This window comes from Canis lupus, chromosome 23 (genome assembly GCF_048164855.1).
Source record: "Canis lupus baileyi chromosome 23, mCanLup2.hap1, whole genome shotgun sequence".
In the NCBI taxonomy this organism is placed as follows: Eukaryota; Metazoa; Chordata; class Mammalia; order Carnivora; family Canidae; genus Canis; species Canis lupus.
This window is the reverse complement of record NC_132860.1, coordinates 44763452-44784625: the sequence shown is the minus strand read 5'-3', so window position 1 is coordinate 44784625 and position 21174 is coordinate 44763452. Positions and strand designations below refer to the sequence as shown.

The following is a 21174-nucleotide window of genomic DNA, read 5'->3' as shown; positions in this document are numbered from 1 at the left end:
GAAGCAGGCTCCATGCACCGATCCTGATCTGATGTGGGACTCCATCCTGCGACTCTAGGATCACGCCCTGAGCCAAAGGCAGATGCTCAACCACTGAGCTACTTACGCAGTTATGCGTCCCTGCTATGTACTTTTGATAACATTGTAATTGATATTTTTTTAAGATTTACATTTTTAACAATTTCTTACTGGTATGAAGAAATGCAACTCATTATTATACATTGATTTAGATTTTGGAATCTTCTTAAATTCAGTCTAGTAATTTCACTATAATTTCTCTCGGGTTTTCAAAGAATCAGTCATGTTTTCTGCCAAAAAATTGTGTTTTTCTTCCTTTTCAGTTATAATTCTTTCTTGCTTCCTTTTCCTGGCTAGAACCTCCAATAGTTGATGTTATTAGGCATACTTGTTATATTTTTTTAAGATTTTATTTTTTCAAGTAATCTGTACACCCAACATGGGGCTCAAACTTACAACTCCAAGATCAAGAGTTACATGCTCTACCAACCAAACCAGCCAGGAGCCCTATCACATTTCTAATTTTAAAGTGAATATGGCATTAACATAGGACTGTAAATACATATAGCATCAACAAAACTGCTTCTTAGAGCATGCACTAGGTGTTAGCTGCATAGAGTCAGGTGATCGTATTTTGTTCAAAACAACCTCCTTCTTGTTTCATCAACATACTAAATCTCCTCCTGCCTGTGCACTTTTAAATCTGCCAGGAGAGATGTTTCTCCAAATAACTTCATGGCTCACTTTCATTTCTTTTAGGTCTCTGCTAAAATGTCTCTTTATCAGAGTCTTTTCCTGATCTTCCTAATATAAAAGGTGTAATAAAGAGTCGGATTCCATTTTTTACGTTTGACTGTGGACATCTTTTAAGCCTCATTCCTCCCTTTTCCCATTCTGTTCCATGTTTGATGAGCAAGCTGATAAGCCAGCTGCTCCTTCTCTGACACTTGTGGGAAACTTAAACTCCATGTGGAACCATAACCCTAGCCCTAATCCTTCACCACCATAAAAACCTCAAACCAGTCTCCTTTCCCTGTTTTCTCAAGCCATTTTTGGACCTACTTGGTAGCTGTCCTGCTTTCCCCAGAAAGCCTCATTATTTGAGCAGTAATCCCTTTCAGACACCCTGCAGGGTGTGCCTTTATCCATCTTGACATCCAAATTGAGTTTTGGGTGGTAAGTCCATCCTGTTTCATGTGAGATGGAAACAACAAAAGAGTCTCCTCCTTTACAGCCTGTCCTGTGCTTTTTCTTCACAGGACTTAATACGACCTGTCATATTATATATTTGTTGATTGTTAGTTTTCCCCCCACTATATAAATGTCTGAATGATAGAGCTCAGCATCTGGTGAAGTGTCTGGCATTATCTTCTACACACTCATTCATTCAACAATTATTTATTGAGTTTTTACTTTGTCCAGGCACTGTTAAAGGCATTAGTACTACACTAGTAAACAAAGCCCTTACCCTTATGGAGCTTACATTCCAGTGGGCAGGGGAGGTGTTCAATACGCTTTTGTTAAACCAATAAACAGTAATATTTTTTTCTGTCTGGAGGTAAGATATTAAAAAGAAACATCACTGTGCATATAAAATTTTTATTTTCAAATTGAGGCTTATTTAAAAATAACATTTAGGAATTTATATTCACAGGTCCTGTTATAGGTAATATCCAAAGAAGATAATCAAAACACATTTTTTTGAAGATTTAGTATATGTTTAGTATTAAAACTAAATTTTGTTACTAAATCTACACAAGGTTGGCATTAGCAAGATTAAGATTAGACAGTAGATTTCTGGCTAATGATTATTATAGACAAATATTCAGGAAAATTTCAACAATTACCATCAGTAAAAGAACATAACTTTTTATTTTACAAAGGACGATTATGTTTAGCAATAACCTCACTTATAAATTAAAGTATACTCACTTCAGTGCTGTATTTTGATGCTGTTTCTTTTCCCTTTACTTCTGGCAAATAATTGATATGGTACAATGCTTCCAATTGGTAAGCCGAACAAAGGAGGCATCATGGCTAACTCCCTAGTTGCCAATGTTTGTGAAAGGCAAACTGCAAACTTCTGAGTATGATTCAACCCCACCAAAAGGGGTAAAGTTGCTTCCTTTGCCCACCTTATTCCATGAAAAAGAGTATACTCTGATTTCTGAAATGGATTTTTTAAAGTTCAGTACTAAGATTCAACAACTATCAACATTTGCAACCCTGATTTTTCTAATACCCAGAAACATCCACTTGGGAGTTTGAGACTAATTTGAAGAATTTAATAATGTAAGTGATTACCAGTAGATGGTAGGAATAATCACAATTCCTGACTATGTTTTTATTTAAGGTATAAACATAAAACTGATTTTGCTGTTATTAAAGAATAAAAACGAAGAACATTTTCATTATGTATCTTTGTTCCCAATAACTTCTAAGATATATCCATGAAATAATACAGAGTATAAATGTCAACATACCTTCCAGTTAAAGGCCAGAAAAATGGAATTTCAGTAGTGAGATAATTTCTATCGAGTTTTATATTAGCATCAATTGGTGAGTAATAAGTTAACCTTAGTGAATTATTTCTCTTTCATTTGATTTAATCTCGCCCAAATAAATGAGTCTCTTTTGGTTGATCAATGCGATACAGAAACTCTGCAGGCAAGAAGTATCCAAGATATTCCACTGTGTCTGGGGTTGTATCTTGATGGTAGTGTCCACCTTCCCCATGATGACTAAAACAGTGAGTGTGCTCCAAACGCAAATCAAACCCCTAGGACAACAGACAAGCTATTGGTCAGTTTTCAAAATATTTTGGATAGGATTCATTTAAGGGGGAGGGAGACCTTTTTATTAATATTACCATGGTTTATATTTTATTTTTAAGTAAATAATATATTCACTTAATTCAAAATTCAGAGGGTGGAAAGGGATATTAACACCTTAAAATGTGTCTATCCATCTCCTGCCTTTACTACTTACTCCCTTTCCTTGCAGGCAACCAATGTAAACAGTTTCTTATGTATCCTTCCAGAAATATTTACTTTTATCATTTTTACTCAAATGGTAGCACCTTGTATGTACTGTGCAAGTATTTTTTTTTTTCATTTAACAATATAGCTTGAGATCAGATTATAAAAGAGCTTCCTTTTTCTTTTATACCTGCATGGCATTCTATTTTATGTACACACCACTTCCCAACTGACGTTTAGATTATTTCCAATTCTATCACATTAATGCTATCATGACTAATGTTTTAACTAATAATTTTACATACTTATGCATATATTTAAGAACAAAGTCCTAGACATATCTGTAATTGCTAGATAAAAAAATATGACTAGTCATTATTCTGGTAGATACTTTCTATGAATTGGTCTATATCATATCTTTTTCTAGTATGTAGTATTAAAATATAATGAATAGTATAATAAGCAACAAATAGGATAGAAGACATGAATCCTGGTCCTAATTCTACTGTTTAATAACATGACTTTGGGTGTTAGTTAAAATACATGTACTTTCATTTGCTCAAAGGTAGAATCAACCCTGCCCTAACTCATAGGGTCGTTAGCCACCTGCTGTCTTATCTTCCAAGATAATCCTAGAGACTGCCCTAGTTCTTAAACAAGAACACAAAAAGTACCTTATTTTAAAAGAATATCCTAAAAATTAAGCATTATCACTCTATTATACTGCAATATAAAAGATGGACATAAACTTACCGGGTCTTTGGAGACAAAAACTGGCAGACAAACCAAAGGCGCTCTCATCTCATAAAAGTGCAACCATTTATTCACCTCTTCATCAGAGTTCAATGGGCAGGAAGAAAATTCTGCAGGCTACAAAAAAAGATCATTTGAAATATATAGAATATTATGGAGAGTTAAAATTTTAAATTATATATAACTTCATGAAGTTAAAAATTTAAGCCTTCCCATAGATTTGGTTATTTTTAGAATCAAAACAAGTTACACATCCTAGTTTTCAAAATGATCATCAACTAAGTGTATAAGCTAAAATGTATGAATGAATAAACGAAGGAATGGGTATATTACTATCTTTTAATTTTTCATAGCTTCTTAGTTTTATTGGAAATACATCCTCATCCTAATTTTAAGTCTCATTACTACTACTGGTAGATGGGTAGGGGGAGGGAGAAGCAAGGCATTTGAAATTGGCAGAAGCATCAAAAAGAATAAAATAGTAAGGAATAAACTTAATCAAGGAGGCAAAAAACTTATACTACAAAGCATTACTGAAAAATTTAAAGACTCCAATAGGAGCACCTGGGTGGCCTAGTCCGTTGGGCAACCAACTGGATTTCGGCTAAGGTCATGATCTCAGGGTCTGGAATTCAAACCCACATGCAGCTCCCCATCAACACCCCTCCTTGATCTTCCCCCATGGAGCCCCACAAGGAGGGCTCTGCAGAGTGCCACAAGGAGCCCTGAGGAACAGCAAGGAGTCTCCTTCTCCCCCTCTCCCTTTGCCCCCAGCTCCCGCTCATGTGCATGCACACACATGTGCACTCTCTAAAATTAATCTTAAAAAAAAAAGATTAAAAAATAAAAATTCCAATAAATGGAAAAATATCCTGTTTATGGATTGAACTTGATATTGTTAAGATGTTAATACTACCAAAAGTGATGTAAAGATTCAACACTATCCCTATCAAAATCTCAATAAAGTGTTTTACAGAAGTAGAAGAATCCATTGTAAATTTCATATGGAATCACACAGGACCCCAAAGAGCCAAACCAATTTTTGGGGAAAAAAGGAAGTTCAAAGTCTAATACTCCCTGATATCAAACTGATTACAAGAAATCAAAACAGTGACACTGGCATAAAGACAGACATAAAGATCAGTGGAATAGAGATCCCAGAAATAAACCCTTGCATAGACAGTCAAATAATTTTCAATAAGGGTATCAAGACCATTCAGTGGAAAAAGGATAGTCTTTTCAAAAAATGGTGCTGATGTATAAAAGAATGAAACTGGACTCTTAATTTATATATAATATATATATACAAAATATATATATACAAATTATACATGTATACAAAAAGTAACTTAAAATGAATCAGACCTAACTCTTAAGAACATACACACACACACCTTGCGTGTGATTTAATATATATATAATTGTGTGTGCATGTATATAAAATTGTGAGATATATATATATATATATATATAACTAATGTTATTCAGGCTTGAAAAGGAAGGAAATCCCACAGTTTGTGACAACATGGACGAACTTGGAGGACTTTATGCTAAGGTGAAATAAACCACACGTAGATAAATACTGCATTACATCATTTATTGTAATCTAAAGAGGCCAACTTAGAGAAACAGAGACTAGAATGGTTGCCAGGGGCTGAGAGTGGGGAAGATGAGGTGTTGGTCAAAGGGTACAAAAACTTTTCAGTTATAAGGTGGATAAGTTTCAGAGATATAATGTACATTATGGTAACTACAGGCATACCTTGGAGATACTTTAGGTTCAGTTCCAGACCATTGCAATAAAGTGAATATTGTAATAGAGCAAGTCAAACAATTTTTTTGGTTTCCTAGTGCATGTAAAAGTGATGTTTACATTATACTGTAGACTTTTAAGTGTGCAGTAGCATTATGTCTAAAAAAAGTACACACCTTATTTAAAAACTCTTTATTGCTAAGAAATGCAAGCAATCATCTGAACTTTCAGTGAATCATAAACTTTTTGCTGGTGGAGGGTCTTACCTCAGTGTTGATGGCTGCTGGGTGCTCAGGGTGGTGGTTGCTGAAAATTGGGATGGCTCTGGTAATGTCTAAAAATAAGGCACAGTGAAGTCGGCCATACCAATTGACTCTTCCTTTCATGAATGATTTCTCTGTTGCATGCAATGCTGTTTGATAGCATTTTACCCATAGTAGAACTTTCAAAATTGGATTCAATCCTCTCAAACCCTTATAGCTGCTTTAGCAACTACATTTATATAATATTCTAAATCCCTTGTTGTCATTTCAATAATCTCCATAGCATCTTCACTAGGAGCAGATTTCATCTTAAGAAACCACTTTCTTTGCTCATCCATAAGAAACAACTCCTCATCCATTAAAGTTTTATCATGAGATGGCAGCAATCCAGTCCCATCTTCAAGCTCCACTTCTAATTCTAGTTCTCTCACTGTTTCCACCACATCTGAAATGACTTCCTCCACTCAAGTCTTGAACCCCTTAAAGTTATCCATGAGAGTTAACTTCCAAACTTCTACTTGTTATTTTGACTTCTCATGAATCACAAATGTTTTTAACAGCATCTAGAATGGTGAATCCTCTTCCAGAATGTTTTCAATTGACTTCGCCCTGAGCTGCCATATAGCTATAGCCAGCTATAACCTTATGAAATATATTTCTTAAATAGTAAGACTTCAAAGTTGAAATTACTCCTTGAGCCATGGGCTGCAGAATGCATGCTGTGTTAGTGGGCATGAAAACATTCATCTCATTGCACATCTCCATCAGAGCTCTTGGGTGACCAGGTGCATTGTCCATGCGCATGAAAGGAATATTTTTTTCTGAGCAGTAGGTCTCAACAGTGTGCCAAAAATATTCAGTAAACCATGTTGTAAACAGATGTGCTACCATCCAGGCTTTGTTGGTCCATTGATAGAACACAGGGAGCGTAGATTTAGCATAATTTTTAAGGGCCCTAAGATTTTCAGCATGGTAAATGAGCACTGGCTTCAACTGAAAGATACCAGTTGCATTAACCCCTAACAAGAAAGTCACCCTGTCCTTTGAAGCTTTGAAGGTAGGCACTAACTTCTCTTTACCTGTGAAAGTCCTACATGATATCTTTTTCTAATAGCAGGCTCTTTTGTCTACATTGAAAATCTGTTGTTTAGTGTAGCCACCTTCATTAATTATCTTAGCTCGACCTCTGGATCACTTGTCACAGCTTCCACAACACGCTCTGCTTCCTCTTGCAATTAATTGTATGTTAGGGAGATAGCTTTTTCCTTCAAACCCATGAACTATTCTTCTGCAGCTTCCTCACCTCTTACAGCCTTCATGGAATTGCTCTGGATTAGGCTTTGGTTTAAGGGAACGTTGTGGCTAATTTGATCTTCTATTCAGGCCACTAAAACTTTACCCAAATCATCAATAAGGCTGTTTTTGCTTTCTTATCATTTGGGTATTCACTGGACTAACATGTCTAATTTTCCTTTAAGAACTTTTTCCTTTGTCTTTATAACTTCACTATTTGGAAGGAAGTCTAGTTTTTGGCCTTACTTGACTTTTGACATGCCTTCCTCACTAAACTTAGTAATTTCTAGGTTTTAATTTAAAGTGAGAGAAGTTGACTCTTCCTCTCCCTTGAACATTTAGAGGCCATTGTAGCATTATTAACTGGCCTAATTTCAATATTGTTGTGTCTTAGGGAATAGAGAGGCCCAAGGAGAGGGAGAGAGATAGGGGAATGGCCAGTTGGTGGAACTGTCAAAACATACCAACATTTACTCATTAAATTATTCATCTGATATGGACACAGTTTATGGTGCCCCAAAACAATTATGATAGTTACATCAAAGATCACTGATCACAGACCACTATAACAAATATAATAATGGAAAAGTTTCAAATATTGCAAGAATTACCAAAATGTAATACAGAGACAGGAAGGGAGCAAAAGTTGTTGGAAAATTGGTGGCAAAAGGCTTACATGATGCAGTGTTGCCACAAACCTTCAATTTATAAAAAAAAAATGCAGTATTTGTGGAATGCAATAATGTGAAACACAATAAAACAAGATATGCCCATGGTTAGTAATGAAATATTATGTACTCGCATTTAAAAAAAATCCTATAATTATTTGGTATTTACAAATAAATTTATCTATAATTCTGTTTTTAATAATTTGGAAAATTAAGTATTTTCACAATGTTGTGTTTTTCTTTGCAAAATTAGCTGGCTTGCCATTTAGAATTATCAGGATGGGGCATCAGGGTGGCTCAGTCAGTTAAGCATCTGACCTGATCTCAGGTCATAGGACTGAGCCCCATGTTGGGCTCCACACTCAGGACAGAGTCTGCTAGGGATTCTCTCTCTCCTTCTCCCTCTGCCCCTCCCCCTGCTCATGAACACACTGTCTCTCACTTTCTCTCTCTAAAATAAATAAATAAAATCTTTTAAAAAATACAATAAAAAATCAAATTATCAGGATAAAAAACATTAAAATCACTTTTTTGATGATTTTATTGATAAAATGAAAAGGAAATTGAGTTGTAATTACTTTTATACTATTCATTTATTCACCTCCAAAAAAATGATTTTAAAACCTGAATGCCCTAGGTCTTGCTTCATATAGTATTCCATCCTTGATGTCTTATAAACTTGTATAATCAGCCTGTAAGATTATAATTTTCATAATGAGTCCTTTCCCCAAAACCATCATGTTTTTTTGTTTGTTTTGTTTTTTGAGTGCAAGGAGAATGAGAAAGAGAGGGAGGAGAGGAGGAGAGGGGGAGAGGAGGAGAGGGGGAGAGGGGGAGAGGGGTGGAGAGAGAGAGAATCCCAAACAGGCTCCACCCAGCACAAAGCCTGATGCTGGGCTTGATCTCACAACCCTCAGATCGCAACCTGAGCCGATAACAAGAGTCGGACATCCAAATGACTGAGCCACCAGGCACCCCACCACAACCATCTTAATAGCAAAGTCTATGTATGGAGTTTGGGATTCTGGCAATAAAAATGATTATCCATTTCTAAGGCTTATATTCAAGTCTATCTAGATCTTAAAAGCAAACACAGTGAAAAGAAACTTCTAATATATTAACATGAAAAAGGGGCCTAGTTAGACATTATCTCACAATATGATTTACAGTATTGTTTGTTATTTAAGTTTTAAAGTAATACAATAAGAAAAGTATTCAGGGTGTCTTTAAGGGTAGAATTCTCCATTCTACTAAATTCTATTATAAATCCTAAGATCTTAAGTATGTGCACATACATACCCACATACGCATGCAAGGATAGACACGAAGGCCCTTACCATTATGTGAGTCTTTGCTTTTCCCTTCTCAATTACAAAAGTCCCTCCCATCCCTACAGGTTTATCTCCATAATGTTTTTCAAGAGTCTGTCTCATACAAGTCACGAAGTTAAGTTTTCCAGTTCTTCTTTTGGCTTTCACCTCAATGACCTAGAGAGGATATAAATATGCACACCATTGTTCTAAGCTGCAAAATATTATGTGGATAACTATCAAAGTGAAGCATATAATCAAGACCTGAGCTGAGATCAAGAATCAGATGTTTAACCAACTGAGCTACCCAGGTACCCCTTAAACATATCTTTTTAATTCACTACCTCATTTCTCAAAGTAGCTAAAGTAGCTACTCTATTTAAAAATCTGAGAGTTCTCACAATTGCTAACACTGTTATCATCTTTTGGTGTTCTAATAGGAAGTAAATACGAAGTTTCCTAAGCTCCTTGCTATATTTTGCTACCACCATTTCAGTCTAGATCAACCAACATCCGATCCATCAGGAATGACAAACTACCTACAGACTAACTAGGGACTGGCATTATCTATTTACTTCAACTGCACAGCTCATATGTTTGACTCACTCCCCCATGAATATTGTTACCTTTTATTCCTCAGAAAAAAAGGTATTGCTTACTAAGTATTCCTAACCTCAGTTTTAAATAAGACTTCCACCTTGCCTGTAGTACTATAGTAATCTTTCATAACTGGGTTAAAGAAATTTGACTTAGCTAGTTTTGAATTAAGAAAACCATATTTGTGCCAATAAAAATTCAACTTTTTTTTAGCTATCTGAGAACTTCTGGAGAATACTGTGTTTTGTGAACAACAACAAAAAAAGTCACCTTTCCAGGTTGGCCCTCACTGGCAAAAAGATTAGCCAGTAATGCACACCCAAAATCATGGTATTTCTCACTGTATTTCTCTAGCAGGCACCCTCCATCTGCAGGGTTAATATGGGCAAAGTAACTTCCATTCATTGCAGGTTTATGTTCACTTCCTATTTGAATAACTGGCATAAACTGAAAAGTAAAATAAGAAAGTAAATTGGTCAACCCTGGCATCAATATGCAAAGAGAGTATATTGAGTAACATAACAAAGGATCTTATCCTTGACTTTAGATATTTTATATCAGAATCTAGTAAGAAAGCATGAAGCATGAAATATTTAATTTTAGATTCAAGATGTTAAAGATTTATAAACAACAAAAAATTGAAAAAATATCTTATAAAATGTTCACAGTATTTCTTAGTTTCTAGAACATTGTAAATTGTGCTTTAAAATGTCTGTCTTTAGATTTTAAACTTTTTTTTCTATATTGAACACTGGGTAAATTATATTCATCTTTCTACAAAAGAACTTGTATGATTATTGACTAATGGTTACATCAGAAGAGGTGAGGGGATAGGCAGAATGAAGAGGTCCTTCATTCTTCTATTTAAGAGATGTGAAGAAACTTTTTTTTTATGTTGTAAACATACTAACATACAGAGTAATAGATAGTACCTTTTGTAAATAATCATCATACCACTGGGGTAGGGCTTTACTAAGTCTGAAAGAGGGAACTGATGAGATCATTAATTATTCCATTCATTTCATCAAAAGCTCCTCTTGTATCAAAAGAAAAAGAACTATAGTGAAGCTAGGAATTCTCTGATGTGTAAGGATTAAAATTTTTCACAATCCAGGGTTCTCAGCAGACTATATTAGGTCTCATTTAACACTGAGTGCATACCCTGAGAAAATGTGAAATTAGAGGTTAGTGCTATGCTATAGTCAAAATCTGTATCACACAGTACTGAATCTGTAAAGAAAGATGACATCGACCATTTATAATACATTCAGAAAGCAGACTTTCTGATAGGGCAATAAAAGAAAAAAGATAAACCAAATGTCAAATCAATAAAATAAAATAATTATATGAATGCGGACCTCAGCGTTGAACCCAAGAGTCTGAAATGGGCCTGCTCCTGCTCCAAGAATAAAAGCTCCAGGAAGCTTGATTTCTTTTGCAATCTTATTTAGATCATAAACCTATATAAGAAGAAAAAATATTATTTAAATAACTTAAATCTCTTGGTTTATTATTTTTGAATGAGTCCACTAACCCTTCCTTGACACACTGGTCAATGGATCTTCTAATAATGTAAAGAGAATCAACCCAACTTCTTATAATCTTCATGTGAATGTGAGGAGTTAAAGTATACTTACTTTTTCTTTATTTACAAGAGGCAATAAGTAAGGCACACCTCCTACTTCTGCAATTCTAGTTTTCCCACAGATGCCTAAAAAAAAAGAAGTCATCTTAAAAATAGGCAAACATCTAACTTAAGTATAAAATGTCAAGAGACACTAATTTAATTTATTAAGAGTATGTAACTTCTCCATTCCCTCGGTTTTACAAATAGCAGAGATTGGAAGATGAAAGTAGTTATGATCCCTATCCTATTCTAATTACTTGTGTTTCCAATATTGTCATAACCAAGCCTGGCTTGATATAGTTGGTAGCATAAAGGCAATAGAAAGTTGATAATAGAGCAAGGCTAGAATTGAAGCCAAAGTTTGGATAGGATGAAATTTCCAGAATTAGTCTATAATGACCTATTCCTTTAAAAATCTGTGCTTTTAGGGGTGCCTGGGTGGCTCAGTGGTTAAGCATCTGCCTTTGGCTCAGGTCGTGATCCCGGGGTCCTGGGATCGAGTCCTGCATTGGGTTCCCCGCAGGGAGGAATATATAGATGGAAATGTCCTGTGGACAGCTGGAATTACTGATCTGTAACTAAGAAAATGAGAGACCTAGGTGAGATGTGCAGATTTCAAATTCTTGTAGCCAAATAGTAATTTAAAACCAGCGGATTATATGAAAAAATGCAGAGATTGTAGAGTAAGAAGAGGCTGAGCAAAGATTCTAGAAAATGTCAGGATTTCAGAGCCTGCCAGAAAGAAAAGGAATCAAGGAAAATGAAGAACATAGAAGTAGGAAAGGTACCCAGGAAGTACAGGCAAAAGAACCAAGGAGAGAGAATGTCAGGCAGCAACAGCCAGATACTATGTAATATGTTAGAGATCAGATAATACTAGTAAACAAACCAAAATCGTTGGTGACTTCAATAATACCAGTTCATTTAGAAGCTACCTAACAACATTTATAAGACATCATTCATATATAAACATACATATATAGCTTCCTTAGTGTTGCAATTTAAAGGCTTACAAATTATTTATTAGAAAACTCTTTGGATGACAAGAATTAAGATTAACCTTTTTTTGCCTTCTACTGTGTTTTCTGATTTCTTAATTTTAACTAATTTATTAGTTATTTAGTGAGGAGAATAGGTTACTTTTATAATTGGTTTTCAGAAAGAGATTAGGACCAAAAACAGTAAACTGCAAAAATCGTTTACCTTTTACAGGAAAGGTAAATGGCTCCTTAGTCAGATCAGGGCAATCAACCACAGAGACCTGGACATCAGCAAAGTTACCCTTTAGCCCCTTCTGCAGAACTGGTAAAGACAAGGAAAAAGGTTATTAAACATTAGGTGAGGGACACCTGAGTGGCTCAGCGGTTGGGCGTCTGCCTTGGGCTCAGGCCATGCCCTGGAGTTCCAGGATCAAGTTCCACATCGGGCTCCCTGCAGGAGACATGCTGCCCATGTCTCTGCTTTCTGTGTGTCTCTCATGAATAAATAAAATCTTAAGGGATCCCTGGGTGGCGCAGCGGTTTGGCGCCTGCCTTTGGCCCAGGGCGCGATCCTGGAGACCCGGAATCGAATCCCACATCGGGCTCCCGGTGCATGGAGCCTGCTTCTCCCTCTGCCTATGTCTCTGCCTCTCTCTCTCTCTCTCTCTCTCTCTCTCTGTGACTATCATAAATTAAAAAAAAAAAAAAATTAGGTGAAAATTTGCCACCATATATCAAATCTTCCCTCAACATTTTGGGTATCATGCTCCCAATCTAAACTTGTATTTATAAATGTTGGGGTGGGGGTGATGTGCATCTAGCTAGCTCAGTTGGTAGAGCAAGAGACTCACTTATCTTGGTTCAAGCCCCAAGTTGAATGTAGAGCTTACTTTAAAAAAAAAACAAAAAACAAAAGAGAGGGCAGCCCCTGTGGCCCAGCGGTTTAGCGCCACCTTCAGCCTGGGGTGTAATCTTGGAGACCTGGGATCAAGCCCCATATCAGGCTTCCTGCATGGTGCCTGCTTCTCCTTCTGCCTGTGTCTCTGCCTCTCTCTCTTTCTCTCTCTCTCATGAATAAATAGATAAAATATTTTAAAAAAAGGAGAGAGAGGGGGAAATGGTCTTCTTAATGAATAGAATTAAACATTAGATAAACAATTAATCACATGTGTTATATCAAATACCTCCATACAATACCTCCATAAAAATCTCTGTAAATCTGTAGAGATTTAAACCACTGAAGATAAACAGTAAAGTGGGTATTACCTCCCTTTTGGGGAGAGAATTCCAAAGACCTACAGAAATGTATATATTTAAACTGTTAGAGGGACCCTGGTGGCTCAGTGGCTGCCTTTGGCTCAGGGCGTGATCCTTGGGATCTGGGCTCCCAGGAGAGAGCCTGCTTCTCCCTCTGCCTATGTCTCTGCTTCTCTCTCTCTGCGTCTCTCATGAATAAATAAATAAATAAATAAATAAATCTTTTAAAAAAATAAACTGTTAGAAAGTAAGCAATTACATGTAACAACTTCACTGACACTTGAAGACGAAATGTTGAGCAAAAGGAGTAAGACACAAAAGAATATATATGACTTCACTTATATGTGCTTCAAAATCAGGCAACTAATCTAAGGTGATAAAAGTCAGAACAGTGTTACCTCTTAGGGTAGAGATATTGACTGGAAAAGTAAATACAGGAAGGAGTCTTCTGGGATGCTGGAAATATTTTATATCTCAATCTGGATGGCAGTGACATGGGTATGAACATGTTAAAATTCATCAAGCTGTACACTTAAAGATCAGTTTGTGTTATTGGAGATATGTTATAACTCAATTAAAAAAAAGCAGAAAAAGCAAACATATTTCAAAGTTATAAATCTAGGAGCAATGAACTTCTCTCTTTCTTTTTTGAGATGGAGAGAGGAGGAGGAGGAAAGAGAATCTTAAGCAGGCTCCAACCCAGTGCAGAGGCCAACATAGGACTCTATCTCATGACCCTGAGATCATGATCAGAGCAGAAACCAAGAGTTAGATGCTTAACTGAGCCACCCAGAAGCCCCTAAGAGCAATGTATTTCTTTTTAAGATTTCATTCATTCATTCATTCATTCATTCATTCATTCATAGAGACAGAGAGAGAGAGAGAGAGAGAGAGGCAGAGACACAGGCAAAGGGAGAAGCAGGCTCCATGCAGGGAGCCTGACGTGGGACTTGATCCCGGGGTCTCCAGGATCACAACCCAGGCTGCAGGCGGCGCCAAACCGCTGCGCCACCGGGGCTGCCCAGAGCAATGTATTTCTAAGGGTGATAAGTTTTCACAAAAATTTCTCTGAGAGTAGTTAGCCATTAGTTTAGGTTTTATAGAATCAGATTCTCCAAAACATGAAGCCGTCCTAAATCTAGCCATGTAGACATCCCATTCCAGATGTTTGAGTTAAAACATTATCTACACGAAAACAGAAACCAAGTTGCCTGGAAAATTCTCCTCCCTAAACTGATGACTGCAAACTTATGAATATATAAAGATTTCAGCATGTAGAAATACAGTAAAATCTATTTTTTTAATCAGTTACAAAGAGACAAAATTCTAGCTATAGTATTTTCTGTAAAACTGAAAATAAATTTTAAGCCAAGAAACTCAGATTCCGTTTCTACTTTGTTCTGAATATGTCCTGTACATATAGAAGGAACATAAAACATAAACACTTAAGAGAAGATAGATGTAGAAAGGCCCTCAAAGAAATGATTCCTAGCTGTCCTGTCATATCAGGGAAAACAGAAAGACAAAAAAGAGATACAGGCAAAGAATACTAGTAATACAGATTGTTGAGCTGCCATCCAAATTAAAGAAAAAATAGGAAGGTCAGAAGCAGAGAGCCATAACCAAGCAAAACCTGAGTATACTTCTTGACCTATCAGACATACAGATGAACTGTCAGGATGGGTGCACTTTGCAAAGGGTGGGTTTTATAGTTACCGTCAGAATAGAACCAAAAGGTTGTCAAACAAATGTTAGCTTTCTGACGGGCTACATACATAGTTTTGGGTTAGTACTAACCCAAAGTATCCTGGTTTCATTTCATATTCCTATTTTTATTTACTTTTTCTTATCTATCACCCCTCTAACTAATTTTGTGAAGCTGCCTTAAGTTCTTGTTTGAACAAGGGGAAATGCATAAAAATATACACAGAGAAATCTAAGCAAGTTCACTGGCAGTCTATCAGAGACAGTCTATCATAGAGAAAAAGTAGTAATGTTAGGAAAATGATTAATATGCCACAGTAGATTATATATTTAAAGAATACTGTGACTGGTAAGAAGTTAAAATTGTGTGACTTTTTGGGCATCACATATACTTAAATCTTCGATTACTATATTCATTTTCATTCTGTAAAGTTGGTATCTTAACAAGAATCTTCAAATGGTGAGTTTAGTTTTTTTGGGGGGGATAATTTTGGACTCTGAACAAAAATAGTACAAAGAGGGGCACATGTGTGGCTCTGACAGTTGGGCATCTGATCTTGGTTTTGGCTCAGGTCAGGATCTCATGGGTCATGGGATGGCGCCTGAGGCTCAGCGCCACTTAAGGCAGAGTCAGCTTGGGATTCTTTTCCTCTTCCAGGTGGAGACCTACTCATATTCTCTTTTTCTCTCTCTCTGAAATAAATGAATAAACTTTTTTTTTTTTTTAAAAAAGGACAAAGAGGAAAAGGAAAATGAGTTCTTAAAAAAAAAAGATTTTATTTTTTTGAGTGAGAATGAGCTAGAGCGAGAAAGAGCAAGGGCAGAGGGAGAGGGAGAAGCAGACTCCCCACTGAGCAGGGAGCCCAAAGCAGGGCTTTATCCTGGGATCCTGACCTGAACCAAAGGCAGACGCTTAACCGAAGCCACCCGAGTGCCTCAGGAAAGTGAGTTCTGCATTGAAAATATTATTGCACAAATCATATCTTAGAATGTTTATATTTTTAAATTTTTTCCTTAGAACAATCTCAAAATACTTAAAGTTAATAATTTATTTACCTACGACAAGCTCCTCAAGACTTGGCACATGAAAAGAATACTCAACACAAGCCATTTCTTTCTTCTTTAGGTGCAAGACTATACCCATAAAGCTATGGCAGGTCAGTGATCACAAGAGTTGGTCGTGCACCATGCATGAACAGTTGTTTCTCTGGAAAGGAACACTGAGAGTTTAGTTATATAAAAAGGGCAAAAGGGCATTTACTTTTCTTTCCTCATGGAAAGGCAACCAGTGTTTCCTGTATTTAATATTCTAAGTGAGAAATGCCCAAGTAACCTTTTTTAATACTGATATTTTAAAGTCAACACTTCAAACAGACAAAAGGAAACGTCAAGCTAAGAAGGCACAATTCATTTTCTTTGGTGGTATATGTGGATTGAACATGCAGTTGTCTGATGGTTGGTCTAAGGAATGTAGGTCCTGAAGCAAAAGATAGTTTTAAGGGTTTATAAGTAACTGTTTAAATGGTTGTTGATAGTAGTATAGGACACTCAAATAATTCGCTCATAGATAATTTGTGTTTTCTCTTCTATATATGACATTTGGGCTAACACACAAGTTTCTTAGACTATATATTTTACAAAAGAAAATTTAAATGACTAACAGAAATGCACACTTCTACAAATGAATAGCTATTGAAATTTAAATTATTACTTTTATTTACAAATAAATAAATATACTTTCTTGGTAAGCAGCTTTCACGTCCAATTATTCTGATAACCTAACCAATTATAGTGTCAAAAATATAGGCTAAGCATATTTTACAATAAGTAGACATATATACACAGAGATTAGTACCTTACCTTAAGTGTTCAGGTGAGAAGATATGCAAGCAGAGAGAAGTAAATAAAATGAAGAAAAAAAAAAACTCAGGGGGATCCCTGGGTGGCTCAGCGGTTTAGCGCCTGCCTTTGGCCCATGGCACGATCCTGAAGTCCTGGGATCTAGTCCCGCGTTGGGCTCCCTGCATGGAGCCTGCTTCTCCCTCTGCCTGTGTCTCTGCCTCTCTCTCTATCGTGAATTAAAAAAAAAAAAAAATCTTAAAAAAAAAAAAAAAACTCACGCAAAAATAATGTGAGATGGGCAGGGAATCCCACTCAATAAACTGCAACAAAAACTGCAGGTAAAACTTTTTTAAGAGTGTTTCTAAGAGCATTATTCTGATTCTCATTAACATTGTTAATGGAATACCTTATTAATTATTAATCTAGGGACACCTGGGTGGCTCAGAGTTTGAGCATGCATACCTTTGACTCCGGGCATGATAATGCAGTCTGGGATCGTCAGGCTCTTGCAGAGAGCCTGCTTCTCCCTCTGCTTATGTCTCTGCCCCCCCCTCCTTCTCTCTGTCTCTCATGAATAAATAAATAAATTTATAAAAAAACGAACATGGGGTAGTGGAAGGGGAGGTGGGCAGGGGATGGGGTGACTGGGTGATGGGCACTGAGGGAGGCACTTGACAGGATGAGCATTGGGTGTTATACTATATGTTGGCAAATCGAACTCTAATAAAAAAATATACAAAAATAAATAAATATTTTAACCCAAAAAATTAATTATTAATTTCAATAGTCTCTGATACAAGCTTATTTACCAACTGAAAGGTGGTCTTTCAATATCACTTAGAAAGTCCCCCCACCCCGGCTTTTTTTAATTTTCCAAAGATTCACAGGTTTCTTAGAAACTGGTTTTCTGGTTTTGATGACAATTTTAAACACATCCTCCACAAACATACTACCTATACATTTAGGACTTAACATTTACGTAAGAACTTCACCAAATACCAACTTTTAATTACATGATATGCACAATCTAGTCTCCCAAATAAAATATCTACTGTTGATAATGGGTCCCAAGTCCTATATAATCATATTTCAATGATCTCAAGTATATCTTTCAGTTAAATAATCTATAACTGTTCAGGAATGAAACATTTTAATTTTTTTGAAATTAGTTTCAGATGGACAGAAAATATAAATATTCTTACATATTCTTCACCTAGATTTTCCAAATGTTAGCATCTTATATTTTCTTTATAAAAAGGTACTAATTAAGAACATGTCAACATCTGCTCAATACTATATATATAAGGAAAATAAAAGCACTCTAGGTATTTCTGTTTCTAGTAGAAATAATAAAGACAAGTTTAAGTTAAATACAATTCTTTGCCATTTTTAAAGGTTAGATTTGTTTGTTTGTTTGGTTTTTCCCCCACGAAAATAGAAACAAAGTCCAAACCTGGGAGGCTACATTTGGAGAACTGGTTTGGAAATGTAGACCTTCAGGCAAGCCAACATCCCAGAAGGCAGTGTGGTAATGTGTGTATAAATGTGTTTATGTAGGAGGGAGGGAAGGAGGTTGGAGTTGGAGTGATGAGAGAAGGGAGTTAGTAGAAGGTTCTACTATATGGGGCACCTGGGTGGTTCAGTTGGTTAAGCGTCTGTCTTCCGCTCAGGTCATGATCCCAGCATCCTGGGATCAAGCTCAGCATTGGGCTTCCTGCTTGGTGAGGAGCCTGCTTCTCCCTCTGCCTTTGCTCAAGCTCACTCTCTCTCTCTCAAGTAAGTAATAAATATATAAGTAAAACCTTAAAAAAAAGTTCTAATGTAAACTCAAAAGTGGCTCTAGGAGGACGGCTTTGGGCTGTAAGGAGGTACAGGATATTCACCCTCCAGCTTCAGTTACTGGGAGTCAGTGGCCCAGAAGTTGGGTCTGGAGAATGGAAGAATATAAATGGGACGCAGTTGGATAAGTGGAGCTGAATAGACAATGCCTAATGGGTAGACCAACTGTAGCAACCAAGCTGATAACTACTGACAGCACGCTATATAACCCATACTATGTTAGGCATTTTACATTCTCTCAGAACCTCTCGCACTGAATAGATATTATATTTCTTTTACAAAAGAGAAATAGGCCAGAGAGAATATACTATTTACTTGAGATCCTTCAGCTGTTAAAAGTGGCAGGAATAATTAAAAACCAAACGTAGCCCACTCTAAATCCAGAACTCCTCACATTATACATTATTATCTGTGGGTTAGCCTGTGATAAAATGACACATTTCAACTCCTAGAAGACAGAATTTGTACAGTACCATCTTAGAGCTCTCAGAGTTATCATCTGTTCACTTTGTTTCTTTCACCTAGGCTGTGATCTCTTTGAAGACAGGACTGTGGTTCTGTCTTCCAAGTGCCTTCCTAGTGGGCACCAGTGCAGCCTTAATTATTTATCGAAAATTTACAATTTATCAGACTCATAAGTCTCTGGGATAGGACTGGCTTCAGGGGTATGCAAGTAGCATAATGTGCTCAGAATGCCATTTGGTTTAATGTTGTCACCACCCTGAAATTCTTAACTTTATATATGAATTAAAAAAAAAGACATTATTAATTTGACAGAGAGAACAAGCAGGTAGAGGCAGAGGGAGAAGCAGGCCCCCACCCCGTGGAGCAGGGAGCCCAATTCAGGGTTTGATCCAAGGACTCTGACCATGATCTGAGCAGAAGGCAGAGGCTTAACAGTCTGAGCCACCCAGGCACTCCTATATTGAACTTTTAGGACCAAATGGGATAAGGGAGGATGTGCAGGATCAGAGGCCAGGGGGGCAAAGTGCATGTCCACTACTATCCCTTGCTACCTCATTCACATAAAGCATTTGTGAAACCCCATAAGCACAGGAATCTGGTGGACCCACCATCTGTGGGAGTTCTGTGAGACTCAAAGGCCAGAGATTCCATAGTGTTGGTAGAACGTGAATACATCAAGAAGAAAAAAAAAAAAGGAGAGATGATTTGGTTTTGTGCAGTTTCCATTGTCCTAGTAAGAACAAAATACATGGGGCAGCCCCGGTGGAGCAGCGGCTTAGTGCCGCCTTCAGCCCAGGGCGTGATCCTGGACACCCAGGATCCGGTCCCACGTCGGGGTCCCAGCATGGAGCCTGCTTCTCCCTCTGTCTGTGTCTCTGCCCCTCTCTGTGTGTGTCTCTATGAATAAATAAATAAAATCTTAAAAAAAATAAATAGCAAGTTTCTATTAATAATAGCATAATAATAAATCAATAGTGTTATTGGTTGAAACACCATGACAAGTCAAAGGAGATCCTAGAGAAGAAAGGAGGTAGCTTCATTTTAGGACCTTTAGGGATTAGGACCTATTTGAGGGCCTGGATTTTCATTTCGTACTGAGGCTCAGAAATAACAGAGCCAGGCCTGCTCCCTCATAGGGCAGGCGTCAGACATGCCCTCCCGGGCCAGGCGCTTCCAAGTGTTTCACAGACTGTGCAGATGCCCAGAGGACTCGACCTTTATGCCTGGAATGTTTTCAATATTTAGAGTGAAACGGAGTGAAGAGACCAGATCACTTTGAAGGTTCCTTCAATCCTGGGATGGAGACCGACCACGCAGGGGGAGGCAGCTTTCCAGGCCTACCACTGACCCGAGGTCTGAGAGTGGACACAGCGAACCAGCTCGTTCCTTTTTAAGTCCTGCAGGGTAAACACCCACCCAAACTAACCTCGTTTAAGCCGTTTCAACGCCCGGCAGCCATTCAGGGGACTACGGAGTCAAAAACTCTGAGGGAAAAAAAGCCCTCCGCCGGTGCCTCGCCACAGGCTCCGGTGGGGAGAGCGAGCGAGCGAGCGAGCACGACGCGCACGGGGGCGGGGGGCGTGCGGTGAGCCACGGAGACGCCGGCGTCCAGTCAGCGCACGCCGGACGCCGCCACCGACGCGCACACTAGAGGGAGGGCGACGTAGCCGCCGCGAGACCCAGCCGGCGCCGCACTCCCCGCCGCGCACGCCGCGCCCGAAGGCTCCGAAAACCCGCCGGCTCGGCAGACGTGAGACCCGGGCAACAGCTCAGTCGCCGTCTCCCCGCAGCTCTCGCCCACCCAGCTGACTCGGCCCCGCGCGTGTT

General features: G+C 37.7%; 1 protein-coding gene across 3 annotated transcripts; it reads right to left on the bottom strand.

The window, feature by feature from the left end:
• Positions 1–1601: 1601 nt before the first annotated feature.
• On the bottom strand, positions 1602–21160 carry C23H11orf54 (chromosome 23 C11orf54 homolog). 3 transcript variants are annotated; one of them, XM_072795012.1, is made up of 10 exons: positions 20774–21160; positions 17062–17269; positions 16258–16408; positions 12464–12562; positions 11271–11344; positions 10992–11093; positions 9904–10080; positions 9064–9213; positions 3750–3866; positions 1602–2797 (listed from the first exon to the last, which is right to left on the bottom strand). In XM_072795012.1, exons 3-10 carry the CDS (start codon positions 16343–16345, stop codon positions 2624–2626), a joined length of 981 nt encoding a protein of 326 aa, XP_072651113.1. In that variant the 5' UTR covers positions 16346–16408; positions 17062–17269; positions 20774–21160; the 3' UTR covers positions 1602–2623. The 3 variants fall into 3 exon arrangements, with proteins under 3 accessions (XP_072651113.1, XP_072651115.1, XP_072651114.1); XM_072795014.1 differs by lacking the exon at positions 9904–10080; XM_072795013.1 differs by lacking the exon at positions 17062–17269 and having other exon boundaries at positions 20774–21148.
• Between the last annotated feature and the right edge of the window lie 14 nt (positions 21161–21174).